The 17,136-nt window shown below is 34.5% G+C and overlaps 1 protein-coding gene across 3 annotated transcripts in view; it reads right to left on the reverse strand.

Moving 5' to 3' along the window:
• Positions 1 to 17,136, reverse strand: part of lonp2 (lon peptidase 2, peroxisomal) — a 48,944-nt gene that overhangs the window by 16,290 nt on the left and 15,518 nt on the right. The window contains 4 exon segments of one of the 3 annotated variants that reach the window (NM_001008573.2): positions 2,569 to 2,696; positions 8,816 to 8,942; positions 9,143 to 9,293; positions 16,042 to 16,183. In NM_001008573.2, the coding sequence (NP_001008573.1) occupies positions 2,569 to 2,696; positions 8,816 to 8,942; positions 9,143 to 9,293; positions 16,042 to 16,183 (548 nt within the window). 3 annotated transcript variants of the gene reach the window in all.

Raw genomic sequence — 17,136 nt, forward strand, 5'->3', positions numbered from 1 at the left:
AAGCTTTTTTCATGTATTTTTGGTCATGTAGACGGAGATCTTTCTGAAGCGCCAGTATTATGCACAAGGACGGTTTTCAATTTAAAACAGTGAGTTAATCGGAAAGCACTCTAGTGTAAATGTATGCAGAGTCTGAACTTCAGTTTCAGAGGAGCAGCTGCTGCAGGACGACAGGGAGGGGGGGGGTTGGGGGGTGCTTTGGCTGTCTGTTAGCACACTTTACCCTCCTCCAGCCCTCAGGGGGCCGGTGCTTAGAGAGATTGATGACCAATATGTGCTTGTGTGTGTGCTGAGACTAGTTTTTCTGACTGTACGTTTGATATTTTCTCAGCGTGGGTTACCTATGTACACATCTTGAGGAAGTGTGTACTTGAATCTGTCGTTGTAGCACAGTAGGGTAAGTATGTGTTATGAATTGTGCTGAATCAGCCGTCTGTCTGTGGCAGCAAATGCTAAAGCCTTCCTGAGCTGCTGCTGCAGTCGGGGATTGAGGAACAAGATGCATGCAGAAAAGTCAACTTCAATTCAGTGCATCCTGATAGAATGTCATACCAGTTGTATAAATATAGGTCACAGTATTATGGAGAACATTTAACCCAATATCTAAAGAAAAAATAAATAAAAATTAAAAAATGTAAATAAAATAAAATAATTTAAATTGATATCAAATAAAGCAATTGTTGTTATTTGATAAATTTTGTTATAATTTATGTTCATATTTGTTCGTAATTTAACTTCATATTAAAAAGTAAATTGAATTAAACAAAATTTCACACTGATAATATAATAAGCCACTGTTTTAAATTCAATGTTTGGTATCCTTATTAAAATAATTACTTTTTCATTTAATTTATTTAGTTTGCATTATAAATTTAATAGAAAAAATCCTTTTAATATTATTCATTTTAGCAAATAAAACACTTGTCATGTTATACTGTATTAGGTACGCCTTACTAGTACCGGGTTGGATTCCCTTTTTCTTTTAGAACTGCTCTAATCCTTCAAGGCATCGACTCAACAAGGTACTGGTAATATTCCTAAGATATTTTGGTCCATATTGACATGATAGCATTGAGCCTTTGCTGCAGATTTGTTGGCTGCACATCCATGATGTGAATCTCCCATTCCACCACATCCCAAAGGTGCTCTATTGGATTGAGCTCTGGTGACTGTGGAGGCCATTTAAGTACAGTGAACTTATTGTCATGTTCAAGAAACCAGTCTGAGATGGTTTATGCTTTATGACATGACGCGTTATCCTGCTGGAAGTAGCCATCAGAAAATGGGTACACTGTGGTCATAAAGAGATGGACATGGTCAGCAACAATACAGGTAGGCTGTGGTGTTGACATGATGCTTAATTGGTACTAATGGGCCCAAAGTGTATCAGGAAAATATCCCCCAAACCATTACACCACCACCACCCTGAATAGTTGATACAAAGCAGGATGGATGTTTTCATGTAGTTGAGCCTGAGCGAATTGTAGTCTCCATGTTCTTAGCTGAGAGGTGTGGCACCCGGTGCAGCCCATCCACCTCAAGGTTGGACGCACTGGGTGTTCAGCGATGCTCTTCTACATACCTGGGTTGTAACGAGTTGTTATTTAAGTTACTGTTGCTTTTCTATCAGTTCAAACCAGTCTGGCAATTCTCCTCTCACATCTAGGCATGTGGACCCACAGAACTGCCACTTACTAGATATTTCCTCTTTTTCAGACCATTCTCTGTAAACCCTAGAGATGGTTGTGCGTGAAATTTTCAGTAGATTGGCAGTTTTTGAAACACTCAGACGAGCCCATCTGGCACCTACAACTATGCCATGTTTAAAGTCACTTAAATCACCTTTCTTCCCCATTTTGATGCTTGGTTAACAGCCGCAGATCGTCTTGACCATGTCTACATGCCTAAATGCATTGAGTTGCTGCCATGTAATTGGCTAATTAGAAATTTGCAGGTGTATCTAATAAAGTGGCCAGAGAGTGTAAATACATTTTCATTAACCTCAATATTAAATGATCTAATAAAACATTTTATATTAATAGGAACTTAAAATCACTGTATTTATTTTGACATGTTATATATTTATTATATGACAATAGTTACATTTATAACATTATTTTATTATACAAAATATTTTCCATTGTCTTTAAGTTGTGTATTTAATAGTACTCTGAACAAAATTATATTTTCTTTTATAAAATCAAACATATTAGAAGATGAAAAATACAATTTCATTTTATGTAATATTAATTTCAAATCCAAATGTACATTTTTTATTAAATAAAAACTATTTATAGGTAAAATATTTTCATTTAACTTTAAATATTAATTTCAATTTACTAACAGATTTTTCCTATTCTGAACACAAAATACTTCATAAAGTATTATTCTTTTAAAATGCAGTGACAGTATTTTCATCCAATGAGATCTTGCCGTCAGGATACTACATAAATAAGAAAACCCAGTGTGTGTGTCATCTTTGCTCAAAGACTACTAGCAATAATCCTGAAGCAGAGCTGGAGTAAATCTAGCAGTAAATAACATGACATGAAAAGCAAACAGTCTTACCAGCATGCTGCTCAGTGGGCGCCTCTGATCTAGAGACCTTCTGACCTTCAGCAACCTTCACAGCCACAGCTCGACAGACAGCCCCGATCTTCCTCTCCAGAGAGCGAACGCCAGCCTCCCGTGTGTACCTGCAAACACACGCAAGAAAGTTCTTACAACATCAGTATCTTATAAATTCTGCTCAGGATGAGAAATAGCTTCCTGTGATAAAAAACTATAAAACCTGGAAGGCTGATGTGACCATTTTTAATTTCATAAGCTTGCTTTTACAGCATAGATGATCTAAATTAATTAGAATATAATCTTATTAATAGACTTAGGCTTTCATTTAGCTGTTCAAGTATTAAACAAGATGAAAGGCTGTTTAAATTAATCATTGTCAGAAACATCAGGAGCACTAAAAATACATTTCTTATTTTAAACACATGCAATAGATAAACAATTGAGTTTAATGCAGTGCTTCTTGTCCGTTTTGAAACCCACTTTATATCGTATATCAATCAGGTAGAGAAAATCATTGATTTTTAAAGAAACTAGAACTTAAACTTAAATGCCGGAAGCACTTGAGCTGGCTGACTGAAAATGAAAAGCCCCTGTGCATCAACCCTATTCTGCCTCGAAAATCTGGAAGTGGTTTGTTCAGGGCAGTAAAGTGTGACAAAAAAAGTTTGAGCAATGAAAACATTTAGAACAGCAGCACATGTGTGATCCGGTTTTGCCAAAAAGATTTACTTCAAATTCTTTCATTCAAATTTACTTCATAAAATCAATCAAGTCTTAAAAATGTATCTTTTTGTGAGCAGATGTGGTTTCACATCACAGAAGGAACAAGAAATCATTTTATAGTATTCTACAGTGAGAGAGGCAATGTTGATTAGCATTATAAATATATAGTTGATAAGTATCGCATTATAAATATATTTCATTTTGCTAAAAAATATCCAGGACAGCTCGAAAAATACATATAAAGCAAATCTTTTCACATCTGTTGTGTTTATTGTCATTTGTTTAGCAAGATTTATTTTATCTTATAGCTATAGAATAGTACTTGAAACCAGAAGTTTACATACACCAAAAATGTCTGATGGTAAATCCTACTAAACGTTTACTATATTAGGTCCGTTAGGATTGCCTAAATGACTTTTTTATTAATTTCTAGACAGTCAAGTTAAAACATTTCCTTGTTTTTTTAGCTTTGCTTTTAGACTGTATAACTTTGGTCAAATGTTTTGGGTATCCTTCCACAAGCTTCTCACAATAGTCTTGCTCGCACAAACTTTTTCAACTCTGTCCACAAATGTTCTATAGGATTGAGAGCAGGGCTTTGTGATGGCCACTCCAAAACATTCACTCTGTTGTCCTTAAAGCACATTTTAACTAATTTGGCAGTATGCTTAGGGCAGGGGTGTCCAAACTCAGTCCTGGAGGGCCGGTGTCCTGCTGAGTTCAGCTCCAACTTGCTTCAACACACCTGCCAGTTTGTTTTCAGTTTATCTAGTAAGAGCTTGATTAGCCGGTTCAGGTGTGTTTGATTAGGGTTGGAGCTAAACTCTCTAGGACGCTAGTTTGGACACGACTTGCAAATTGTAATCTGGCTTTTTTGTTTATTCTTGCTTCCCATGTTGTCACACAAGGAAGCAGTGTGTTTGAGGTTTTCCTTAAATACTATTCTACAGTTGTGCCTCCAATTAACTCAAATGTTGTCAATTAGCCAATCAGAAACTTTCAAAACCATGACACCATCATCTGAGCTTTTTTTCAGAGGCATAATAATTTTATTGTATGTAAACTTGACTTTCAAGCAAAGTTATAATAATTTCTCAAAAAAATCTCTCTCATTATTCTGCTATTAAGCATAACAGAAACAAATGTGATAATCCTAACTTACCTAAAAGAGAAAAAGTTTAATTCCATTAACATCTGACTTTTTTTAAATGGTTATGTGCCTTTTTATACAGTGTATTTAAACTTCTGGTTTCAACTGTATCTGTTCTTGTTCAGTTTTTGTATATTTACAAGAAAAAGACACAGCTTTTGCATTATAACAACAGAAAGAGAGTATTTAGGTAACTAAAATGTCTATTCTACTCTTCTCCCTATTAAATAGCCACTTGCTTTTATATATTTTTGAGATGTTGATGAACTGATGTGTCGTAAATCTTGCAGCTCTAATCTTTCCCTTGCAGTGTAAGAGGCTGCGAAGTGTCATGTCATAAACCAGACACTTTACCATTAAAAGTGATCCGTTCTAAATAGCAGTCACATTGAAAAACTCAAGTTGGGAGGTTCAGATGAAATATTTAAAACTTACGTGTGAAAGAATTGAATTGACTATGGATTAACATGGTCAGCTACCCGCTACAAAAAAAAAAAAAAAAAACTTTGTGTGCACATGTGCTTTGAGAAGTGGCCATATTAGGAGTTGCACCCTTAATGATGTCAGCAGGAACCATGTTTGAAAATAAAACCAAAACTAAAAATTTTTGACCAAGAAACTCTCTTTTATACATGCAAATTGTTTTTAGCACTTGGTTTATGATTTAAGGGAGAATCTAACACTTTAACACTGTAAATAAGTCTGAATCTGAAGGTTTCTATCTTCTTTTTACACCTTCTAGCTTCCAGTATGAATAAAAAAGATATTAGGTTACATGTGTGCTCATAACACCCTATTTTGGGTGGAAAGCTAATGATTAAAAAAAAATGGAAAGCTAATAGCTTTATTTGTGTATCAGTAGATACATATGAAATATAGTCACTGATAATACTATTGCAACAAATAACAGAAAAAGTGGTATAATTTAAGTGTAAATCCCCCATCCATGCACACTACTCACTCTACCATCAGTGCTGCTGCTGCTGCTGGGAACAGGCCATGTATTGATTGCTTTTTAGCAGATAATCATCCCAAAATTAGGAACCTCTAAGGTAATTAATTAGCTTGCTTTGCAAATGTTTCTAATTGAGGATCCCTGGTGGACTACAGACAATTAGAAGAGGAGTTTGGCAGCCTGTCATGAGATGTGGTTTTGAAGGATTGAGTAAAACAGCAGTGAATGTAGTTTACAGACTCGCCTGGGCCGTCCCATCTGTGACCCAAACTGCCCCTCTGCTCATGCTCATAATCTCTCTCAGCAGAGTAAGAAGCTGCACTATCACAAATTATTCTCCTTTTTTGCCTGAAAACTATTTTCAAATATTGTGAACATGCAGGTTTTTTTATAGCATTGTCAATGAAATCACGTTTGCTAACTGTTTTATAAACGTTTTAGGTTGGCAAGTCTTTAAAGATGAAAGAAGTCAGTAACACTTTATAATAACTACACACTATAAGCATTAAGCATTAACTCTACATTTATAGATGTTAGTTAGCAGTTTACAACTGAAGCTACAATTGCTGTATTATTGACTTATAAGCACACGAATAATGTGCTTAATGATTGTTTTCACACCTCATTTATTATTATTTTTCATTACTAAATTAAACATTGCATCATTTACAACCAGTTATTTGAGAGAAGTTGCTGGTTTTTAAGATCATTCAGAAAGCATAAGTAAATGATTTATAAACTAATTAAATTAACATTTGAATATCTTATTATTCAGGCATACAGCAATAGGTAATTTGTATGGTAATAAATGCTTAATTAACTCAACTTCATCCAGTTTTGTGACCTAATCTAAAGTGAGGACTATTTATGCTTAATAAATCCCACTCAAACTCCCAAAGAAAATAAATGACTTTATTCATTTCTGTTCATTTAAAGATACACAAATGAAACTGTATCAAATGAAAAATATATTTGCAATCTTATCTAAAATAAAATTACTGTACAGTTTAAACATTGCTAAATAACATTGAAATGTATCATAATGAATTGTTAAATTATTATATTGTTGTTTTATCTTATGTTCTTATATTTTGAAACTTCTGTTATTCTGCAATGTTTAAACTTTACAGCTTTTACTTTTTAGATAGGATTGTAAAGATGTATTGTTCATTTGATACTGAAGCTTTAATTGTCATTAATGTGTATTTGGTGACACAACTGGATAAAGGTTAGTTAAAGAACCATCTATTAATATAAAAATTACATATATGCCTGAATAATAATATATAAATGTTGATTTGAATAGTTTATTAATCAATTACTAACTTATTACTAACTTAATAATGTGCATTTGTAGCTCCAGTTATAAAATGCTTATTAATGTCTATTAATGTAGAGTTAATGCTTAAAAGATAATTAATTAACTATTTGCTAATGCTTAATAGATGATTCATATTTTGTAGTTATTATAGTGTTACCACAATTTTCACTGATATTTAAAATATAACTTTTTTTTTCCAAAATTAGAATTGTACATGTATGTACACTTTGAGACTTTAACCAAATGAAAACTCTCAGCTTCTCTGCTGAATTTACTTCATTTCTAAATTTTGTAAAATACAAATTGCATAGTATTCAAAATGTAAAATAAAAAAATAAAAAAATAGACATATGTACCTACCTACCTATAGCCAAACTGCTCATATATTAGTGGTCGGCCGTTATCGGCGTTAACATGCTGCGTTACCACAATACTCTTATCATGCTTATCTATTAATCTATTCTCAAAGTTGGGTTGGGAGCTGGGTCTATTCTACGCAAGCTATGATGACTTTTACCTTAATATTTCGGTGAGCCATCTGACAAGAAAGTGCCCTTCTGAATCAAATCAGCAGGATGCCATTCTGGATCTTTCACTTACTTCGAAGACACTACTGACTACGTTTACATGGACATCTGTAATCTAGGTATTTGCCTTAATAGACAATAATATAAATAAGGTGTTTAGGTGAAGTGCTTTCATGAAAAAGTTTCCTGTAATTTTGGGTGACTTTAAATGCAGTTCGGCAGTTTTACATTCACTCATGAACATTTCATTCATGTGTCAAATTGGGGCATTACATGCAAATAAGGAGTAAAAACTGGTGAGAGTGTTATGGAATTTAATAACGCATGCCAAACGAAAAGAAAAAAACTTCCGCATTTCTCAATGTGTATTTGTGTGCAGTCCTTTACTGATAGCCGTGTGTGTGTGAATCTTGTTGAAAAATATGGCGAAAAGTCCTATATGACGGTAATAGTTTGCTTACGGTGTTTACCTAAATATCGCCACTAATATTTGCATACTCCACATCCTAGTTTCATTTCTGTTTAGTTCAGTTATGACTTTAGTTGGATTAAGGTAATTAAAAAATTTTTTTTTTTTAAAAATCAAATAAAAAATAAAAATCGCAGTTTGGAGCTTATGTAGGCCTACAGTATAAAATTCATGTTTAACTGAATAAACAGTTAGTAAACACAAGTTCATCTTATTTAAAATCATTTATTTTCATCACCAATTATCACAGCAGAACATGTCTCAAGCAGTTTGTGATGCATCTTTGAAACAGGAGATGAGCCCCTGGTCTAATGCGACACCTGGCTTGAGAAATGCGTTCAAAGACATTTAGTCATTATTTTGGTAGCACACATATTCTGAATGCTTTTGGCAGAATTCGAATGAGCCATTTTAATCTAAATTAATTCCAAGATTACAGTCAGATTAATCTCTAGATTAAAAAATGTATCTATGCCCACCTATACTATATATATATATATATATATATATATATATATATATATATATATATATATATATATATATATATATATATATATATATAACACGGTCAACCATACAAGGCCCCAATGCATTAGCACCTGGATGGAAAGCTGGGTTCATTTGTTAGTTGTGTGATTGCTTCTTAATTAAAAAAGACTGCTCCTGTCTGAATCTTTCATCTTGTCCTTCTGCAGGATAAAAGTGTCATTCACAGACTAAACCTAGAATACAAAACACTGTGTGTGTGTGTGTGTGTGTGTGTGTGTTTACATGTTGTTGTGACATATCAATACACAAATCTGTATAATGACATAGCTATGACACAGGTATTACAAGAAGGTGGTGAAATATGAAGACATTGCTGATGTCCTGATGAACGCTTATAAATCACACAGAATGAGTTTTTTATTTAGAAAATAAAACACAGTTTCCTGTGATGGTTGGATTTAAGGCAATATAAATACAGTTTATCCAGTATAAAAACAATGGAAGCCTATGTAATGACCCCACAATTAACAAAAAAACAAACATCTGTGTGTGTGTGTGTGTGTGTGTGTGTGTGTGTGTGTGTGTGTGTGTGTGTGTGTGTGCATACTTGCTGATGATCTGCAGTGTGGTGTCCTGTGGGATCTGCAGCTGCTGCGGGGTCAGTCCGTGCTGCTCCAGCTGATGAGGGATCAGGTGCCGATGGGCGATTTCCACCTTCTCCTCCTGAGTGTACCCTAATGAGACACACACACGTCGATATTCACAACCCAAATTACAAGGAACTAATCAAGTATTCAACCGCAGAACCATCTGCTCAGCTGCAGGACAGAGTTAATTATGTTCAAGTTAAAATAGCAGGGAATTAATCACTAAAATGTCACACTGTCAATTGTGTCCTGCTGCCTTTTTTTTGTGTGTGATGCTGAACTCTGACCTGGCACCTGGAGGACCTCCATTCTGTCCAGCAGGGCGGGGGGGATGGTGGCCGTGGTGTTCGCGGTGGCAATGAACAGCACTTGTGAGAGGTCAAATGGCACGTTGAGGTAATGGTCAGTAAAGCTGTGGTTCTGCTCTGGGTCCAGAACCTGATAACAAGCACAGTTCATTTGCAGTTGACATTAAAATTATTAGCCCCACTGTGAATTTTCTTTTGTTAAATATTTCCCAAGTGATGTTTAATAGAGCAAGGAAATTTTCACAGTATTTCCTATAATTTTTTTTCTTCTGGAGAAAGTCTTGATTTTAATTTTAATTTTATTTTTTCGGCAAGAATTTTACATTTATTTTTTAATTTTAAGGTCAATACTATTACCTTACCTTACATAAGCAATTTCTCCGGCCACCAAATTGACTGATAGACGCGTAATAACATTTCTCTGTAGTAACACGCATAATCATATTAACAACAGGACGAGCGCAAAGTAACTAGGATCTCAGGTCTCTGTGATCATCAATCATCATCTAATGTGATCAAGAAGGAGTTTTGCAAATTTAAAACATTTTTCAAACAGTGCATGTTTGTAATGAATTACAATTTGAATTACAATTTCACCGTCTTTACTTTATCACCAAAGCCGCATGTCAGTACAATTATAAAAGAAGGCTTGTCAATCCTGTTTATTTTGTACATTAACATAACGGATATTCATACAGCAGTGGATATTAACGGATATCCTGCCACATTTGCAATGCAAAAACAGTGCAAAGTTAAACGAGTGAGCTGTGTGTTTGTATCCACTGTGTGTGTCTGTGTATATGTGTGAACTTTGTAACAACATTGTGTGTGACTTATTGCAGAAAGGCTTGAATTAACTCCACAACAAATATATCAAATAATCATTGGGAAAGTTTTACTGTAATATTTCTCACAAATGTTATGTGAGATCTGCTTCCTTCATGTCTGTCACTGTGCTGTTTATCTGACACAGCAGGAGACGAAAACACACTCTGACAGGCACGTCTGTTATTAAAGGCACGGGTAACAAAAACAAAACAAGTAGACAAAAGTCTAATATTCTGAAAGGTATAATAAATAATCTGATGGGATTTTTTTTTAGCTGAAACTTTACAGACACATTCTGGAGACACAAAAGACTCATCTTAAATCTCGAAAAAGAGGTAAAATAGGTGCCCTTTAAATCAGTGGTCCCCAAACCCAGTACTGGTCCATGGATCAGTTGGTACCGGGCCACACAAGAAATTATTCATTATTTCATTTGTATTTATTATCTGAGTCTGAACAATCTTTTATTTTGTAAAATCTTTTATTTTGGAAAAAATTACTGTATTTTCTCAGTTATATAGACTATAGAATACATATAAAAAGTTTCTTTGTGAAGGGGAAAAGGCCCAGTGAAGGAACCATAAACTGCCAAAGAATGGATCCGCAACACATTTGTCAACAAACCAGGTAAATCCAGCATGTCTGTGCAAGGCCGTTCACATATAGCTTCTTTTCCATTCGCAATGTTGGTTAATTCCAATGGAGGTGCGTGGCTTGCACCGAGGTGAAATAAATAAAATAAAATAAAATAAAATAAAATAAAATAAAATAAAATAAAATAAAATAAATAAATAAATGTTTCTAGAATTTCACGAGCCACGTGACAAGAACTGACCGATCAGCTTCATCGGTCACCTAGCAATCCCCTAGTCACCTTGTAGATGTGCAGGGTGCGGTTTAAGTAGGCGTGTCTTAGGCATACACAAACAATTCAAATTTGAGCATGTTACATAAGGTACAGTTCAAGTGTGTGTCTGCACCTTGTCAAATGAATCTCAAAACATGAAATGATCTCGTTGTTGCCTGAGGAGGTTACCATAGCAACAGCAGGCTGCTCAAGCTCCTTCTGTTAGACTCATCGACAGAACAAACACTGGCGTCATTTTTGTTTATTTTTATTTGTAGATTCACATATTATGCATTTATGATAAATGCATGATAAGATAAACTAGCAGAGAGTGCAGGGGCCACCAGGGGGCTGCAAGGAAGTGCAAGGGGGTCCATGAAAATGAAAGTGCATAAAAAAGGAATACATAAATGAATGAACAATAAAAATGTTAAATAAAGAAAAAATAAACAAAGAAATAATCAGATAAAGATTAAATTGATTACAAATATAGATACAAAAACAAATATAACAATAAATAAATAAATTAATTTTTTAAATAGATGAAAACAATAAATATCCTCCTAAGACCCAAACGTTTTTTTTCTTTTTCTTTTTTCTGTGATTTCCTACATCATGTGGAATAAAAAAAAATCTACAATTTAGAGATTTTACATTTTGTTTTTATTTTTAATTTTACAGCATGTCCACTGTAGTGGACCACAGGACCATTCCAGTTTGAAACGACCGCCACTCAGACAACAAAACTGTATATGACTGTAAAGGGATAATAACCCAATATTAATGTAACAAAAACAAAACAAAAGCCTTTTTTTCCCCTTTTGTATTGAAATTCCAGAAACAGTTTAGTCTGACAGAAAACCGAACTCAAAAAAAAAAAAGAAGTTATGTTAATCCAAAACAAATTTAAAATAAAAGCGATTTAAAACTGATTGTCATTCTCTAATTGTCTCATTTTCAGTCTCCCTCAACTATCTTCCTAAGAATCCTCTCTGCTTCAGTTCTGCCTCCTACAACATGCAGTCATTAATTACATTAAGATGGTCCTTAAAAAAGGATGATATTTTGAAACACAAACAAGTTAACAACTTTGAAAGCTAAATATATTGTTCCTGACACTTTAATAAACAAATATATATGTAATAATAATAGCAAATTTTTTTTGCTAAAAACACTCCTAGCTCAATAAATGACTAATTAGTTTTTTCAATAGTAAGTAAGGTAGAAATTGAGTTTAAGTTTTGGGTAGGATTAGAGATGCAGAATAAGATCATACTTTAAAACTTATAATAAACAGTTAATATTTTAATAATGGGCAGGTAATAAGCCATTAGTTAACAGCATGTTACCAATGAGACTAACTGTTTACTCAAGTAAGAACACAATTCTCAAAAACACACTATTTAGTATCTCATTCATGTAGCACACTCTCAGAAAAAAAGGTACACAATGATACAAAAAATGCTCCTTAATGTTGTAATGTTGTAAAAGTTGTACCTCATATGGTACAGAAAAGACCTCTTATGATGCTCTTCTGTACCCTTTATGGTACAATTGAAATGAAGGTACATCTGTGTATGCAAGTCTATGAAAATAAATATTACTGGATAGGTAAAGTGATTTATGAATAATTTCCATATTAAAACATGAATCATCATTACTTATTAAATAATATAAAAACAATAAAGCTGGTAAAATAAAACTGTATAGTAAACTAAACATTTAAAGCATTTTTAATAAACATTTGGTAAGGATCTTCTGATAAATACATTTTCATTATTGATATCTGCACCTTTCGGTGTTTGCTTTCCACTTCACGCGTGAGCTGGCAAAAGTCCTGCATATGTAGTGTTCAAGCAGACATTTTAGTATTTTAAAAATAATCAAACATTGTGCATATCCTGTTATAATTCTTGTATTGTACTGTATAATTCTATTTCTTATTTGAAATTACATAAGTGAAATTAACTTTTAAGTAACTACAAAAGTATTGTGTGAAAACTGGAGGAAAAAATGTTTTATATTGTACAATGGAGAATGTGTTTCAGTAACATTTTTGTGAAAAGCAAAGTGTTTAGCAAGAAAAAAAAAGATGTTTTGACTTATGTTAAAGTATTTTTATTCTGTATTGTAAAGGGTGCATTTACACAAAAAGAAAGTTAAAAAAAACATTGTTAAAAAGTGTATTTGATGTTTTATATTTACTGAAAACAAATTGACACATTTTGGATGAAGTAAAACCCCTTTAAATAGTTCTTAAATGAACACATTTGGCATTGTTAAGGTACAAAGTGTCTTGTCTTAGTGGTACCTTCATGGATCAAAATTCTACCTTTGAGCAAGTTACAATACTGTATCTGCAGCTTTTAAAAACCAAAAGTACATTTTGGTTTCCCATGGTAAAAATCAAGTCCCTAAACTGCAACGGTACAAATTTATTCCTAAAAGTTTTCCTTAATAAACTGCACTGACAAACTAAATCACAAGCAGAAATCACGTTCTGCTGTGCTTCCCAGGTCACGTCCGCCCTGTGCTACGCCTCCACTTATCTCCCACTCTATCTGAAGCCCAGTGCAAGGGCTCACACGCATTACAGTATGGGATGAACGTCACTCATGGGATAATTTTTGAGTGGCGATCTACTGATTACAGGATGCAGACTGCTAATCTCTGGTAAAATTGTAAGATGCATTTCTCCCTGTGTTGGATTATTGTAAAAGCTGGTCGTGCCAAAAGATAAGAGGATTACAATCACAGCTATACAGATGTTCAGAGCTCCATGAGCAGCTGCGTCAGAGTGTGTGCACGAGGAGATTTCTGGATGTTTATCTCACTGAAAACAAACGGGCTGACATGTAATCAAGTGTAAATGGTGGTGTGTGTGTGTGTGTGTGTGTGTGTGTGATACTTTGGATGGAAGAAAAAACAGCATCCTTCTACCACACAAGAAAATGCTGCGAAATGCATTTTCTTTCAGTATGTTGGAATATTAGGTCATGCAGTGAATGTGTGTGTAGCATTCTGGAACAGAGTAACCTGACCTGACAGAAATATCTGTCGGCTTTGTCCAATTCCATTTACACATTTTTTAAGCATCTTATAGTCCATCTCTTTTCCACTATTTTTAAGGCCTGCTTTACCTGCAAACTTGCGCATCTTAAAAGGTTTTTAAGCTTAAACATCTATCAATATATCCATTCATACTTTCCTCCATCTATTATCATCCATCCTTTCTTCCATTTATCCATAATTAATTTTTAGATCCATCTATTCAGCTGTAATCTATTCTTACATTGATGCCCCCTTTCATCTCTGCGTACATCATTTCATCCAACCAACCAACCATCTACCTCTCCATTTATTCATTCATCCTTCCACCAACACATCTTTCTATTAATGCAACCATTTATTCCATCAATCTATTCATGCTTCCACCAACCCATCCACCTTTCTTATCATGCAACCTTCTACCCATCCGTTCACTCATCTGTTCTTCCATCATCTATTCATCCATTCATCATCCATTTTTAGATTCATCCTTTCATCCATAATCCTTTCTTAAATTCTTCCCTCCATCTTCTATCTATTCCTCTTTTGATCTTTTACCCATTTATCATCCATCAACTGCCCATTCATCTTTTCTGCTTTCTTCCATCGATCTCTCCATCTTTTAACTATCCTTACATTCATCCATCTATTATTCATCCATTTATCCTTCCACACATCAATCCATCCTTCATTCCAGTCCTCCCACTTTTATTCATCCTTCACTCTTATCAGCTTTACATGCATGAATCTTTTCATCCATCCACCTCTCCATTTATTCATCATTCCTCCCACCAATCCAAATTTTTAATTATGCAATCTTTCTTCAGTCCATCCATCCACTCATCTGTTCTTCCATAATCCACCCATCCTTCCGTTCATCCACTCATCTGTTCTTCCATAATCCACCCATCCTTCCATTCATCCACTCATCTGTTCTTTACTATTATCCACCCATTTATTCATTCATCTGTTCTACCATCATCCATCCACCCTTCCATCATCAATTCTTAGATCCATCCCTCATTTCATCCAGAATCTTTTCTTGAATTCATTCCTCCATCTTCTATCCATCCTTCCTTCTATTTATCTTTTATCCACTTATCATCAATCAACTACCCATTCACCTTACCTACTTTCTTCCATCAATCTCTCCATCTTTTAACTATCCTTACATCTATAAATCCTATTCTCAATCATCCATCTTTTATCCATCCATTAATTTTTCCACCAATCTACACATCCTTTCTTCCTTTCACCCATCCATCTTTTATTCATCCTTCATTCTTTTAACCTATGCATGCGTCCTTTCATCCATCCAACCATCCACATCTCCATTTACTCATCCTTCCACCCATACATCAATCTTTTCATTTCTCCAATCTTTCTTCCATCCATCCATCCATCCACTCATTCATCTGTTCTTTTCAGTTGAAAATTCTAGTGCTCTTCAACAAACACACGGCTGTGAAGACAAAATATCTAAAGTAATGTTAACCAAGTTTATTATAGTTACGCATTCTTAAATCAGTCTTTATTTCAATACTACTTTGACATTTGCTCTAAATTTCAGTTGTTTTAGTTCTTTTCATTTTTGCTCTTGTTATTTAAGGTTTCACTTTTATTTTGTAAACACATTGCTATTTAGTTTTAATATTTTTTATTTGAGTTTCAGTAATTTAACCAAAATTGAATCCAAAACCATACAAAAACAACTTAAAAGTAAAGGTAAAAATTGAGAAGGATTAAGAATAATATTTTTCATTCATAAAAAATCATGTATGTAGTTAAACATGTCTAGTTTACATTTTTTGGCTGTAAAAGTGGCATAATGAAAAAACCTTGCTGTTAACTGCTTCCACAGATGTTTTTTTTCTGTCTGAAAATGTTGGCTTAATGGGCAGCAATTTTAAAGATTTTTTCCCTTTACTGTGCTTGATGTAAAAAAGTTGGTTGGTATGGTAGTTGTGGTACTTGGCTAGTTGGAAAGTGACATTAATAAGTGCTGCATTTTACTAAAAGCTGAACATTCTTCAATTCATGGTGCCTGAAACAGATGTGCCATTAAGAAAAATGGCACTCCCAATGAAAACAACTGTAAAAATATGCTAATATCTGGCAAAAAACACAAGGATACTTGCAATGTAGTTTCTTTTACCTCCAGCAGGGCGGCAGCAGGATCTCCCTGTAGACTCTTCCCCAGTTTGTCCACCTCATCCAATAAAAACACAGGATTGTTTACCCCGACAGTCTTTAGCCCATTTATAATGCGACCAGGCATGCTACCCACGTACGTGCGCCTGGGGACGGAGACATAGAGAAAGATAAAGAGGGAGCATGGAAAAAAAGTAGCAAGAAGAAGAGATTCGAGATGGAGTGGAACGTGATGAGAGAAGTAAATAGATTTGTATCAGTGCTCAGGTGGGCAAACAACAAAAAAAGAGATCACAATCATCCTATAAAGAGACCTGAAGTGCATCTGTTTTGACGCAGTCCCATTCAAACTGCTGTATGTTGTCAGTAGGTGTTCCTCCTCCTGGAACATACTTTGATAGGCTGCATGACACTTTACAACAATTAATCTCATTGCAATTACAATCTGAAGCTGCAAAAACAAAACTAACTTCTTCAAGTTGTTTCTAGATTGGGTTTGTATGTGTTGGATAAGGTACACTAAAACTAGCATTTCGTCCTACGGAATTGACAAAAAGGCAGACAGGATGTAGCTGTGCCTTAATTACAGTGATTATGGGCAGTAAGCCTGTCATTAAACTTGAAACACTCTAATATAGTAAACTAATGCAGACCTTATAGATGATGCGATGATGAGACACATGCTGAAAGTGTGTGATAAGTTTTTTAAGAGCCGTTTGTCCTAAGGACACATTTTCCATGGGTGAGTGTGAAGTCTCACATCAACCAATCAGAAAACAAGTAAACCTCACTCTGGCCAGCAGGGTGAGGTGATGTTATCACCTTCTAGTCTCTATGGCGACAAGAGATCAGAGGGAACATCAAAGGAAATGATCGCAGGTCAAGGTTTAAAGTTTCTCTTATTATTGAAGGGACACTACATCATGTCTCTTTGTTGAGTTTATCATAGTCTGACAACCTAATCTTGACACATCTTCCCACGTTTGCATAGCCACATGCCTCACATGTTGGTTATGACTCATCATTTGATGGCAAAACAACACTAAATGGATATATTGAGTTTCAGCATCTGAAGGATCTTGGATTAGTAATGTAACAC

Source organism: Danio rerio, chromosome 18 (genome assembly GCF_049306965.1).
Source record: "Danio rerio strain Tuebingen ecotype United States chromosome 18, GRCz12tu, whole genome shotgun sequence".
Taxonomy (NCBI): Eukaryota; Metazoa; Chordata; class Actinopteri; order Cypriniformes; family Danionidae; genus Danio; species Danio rerio.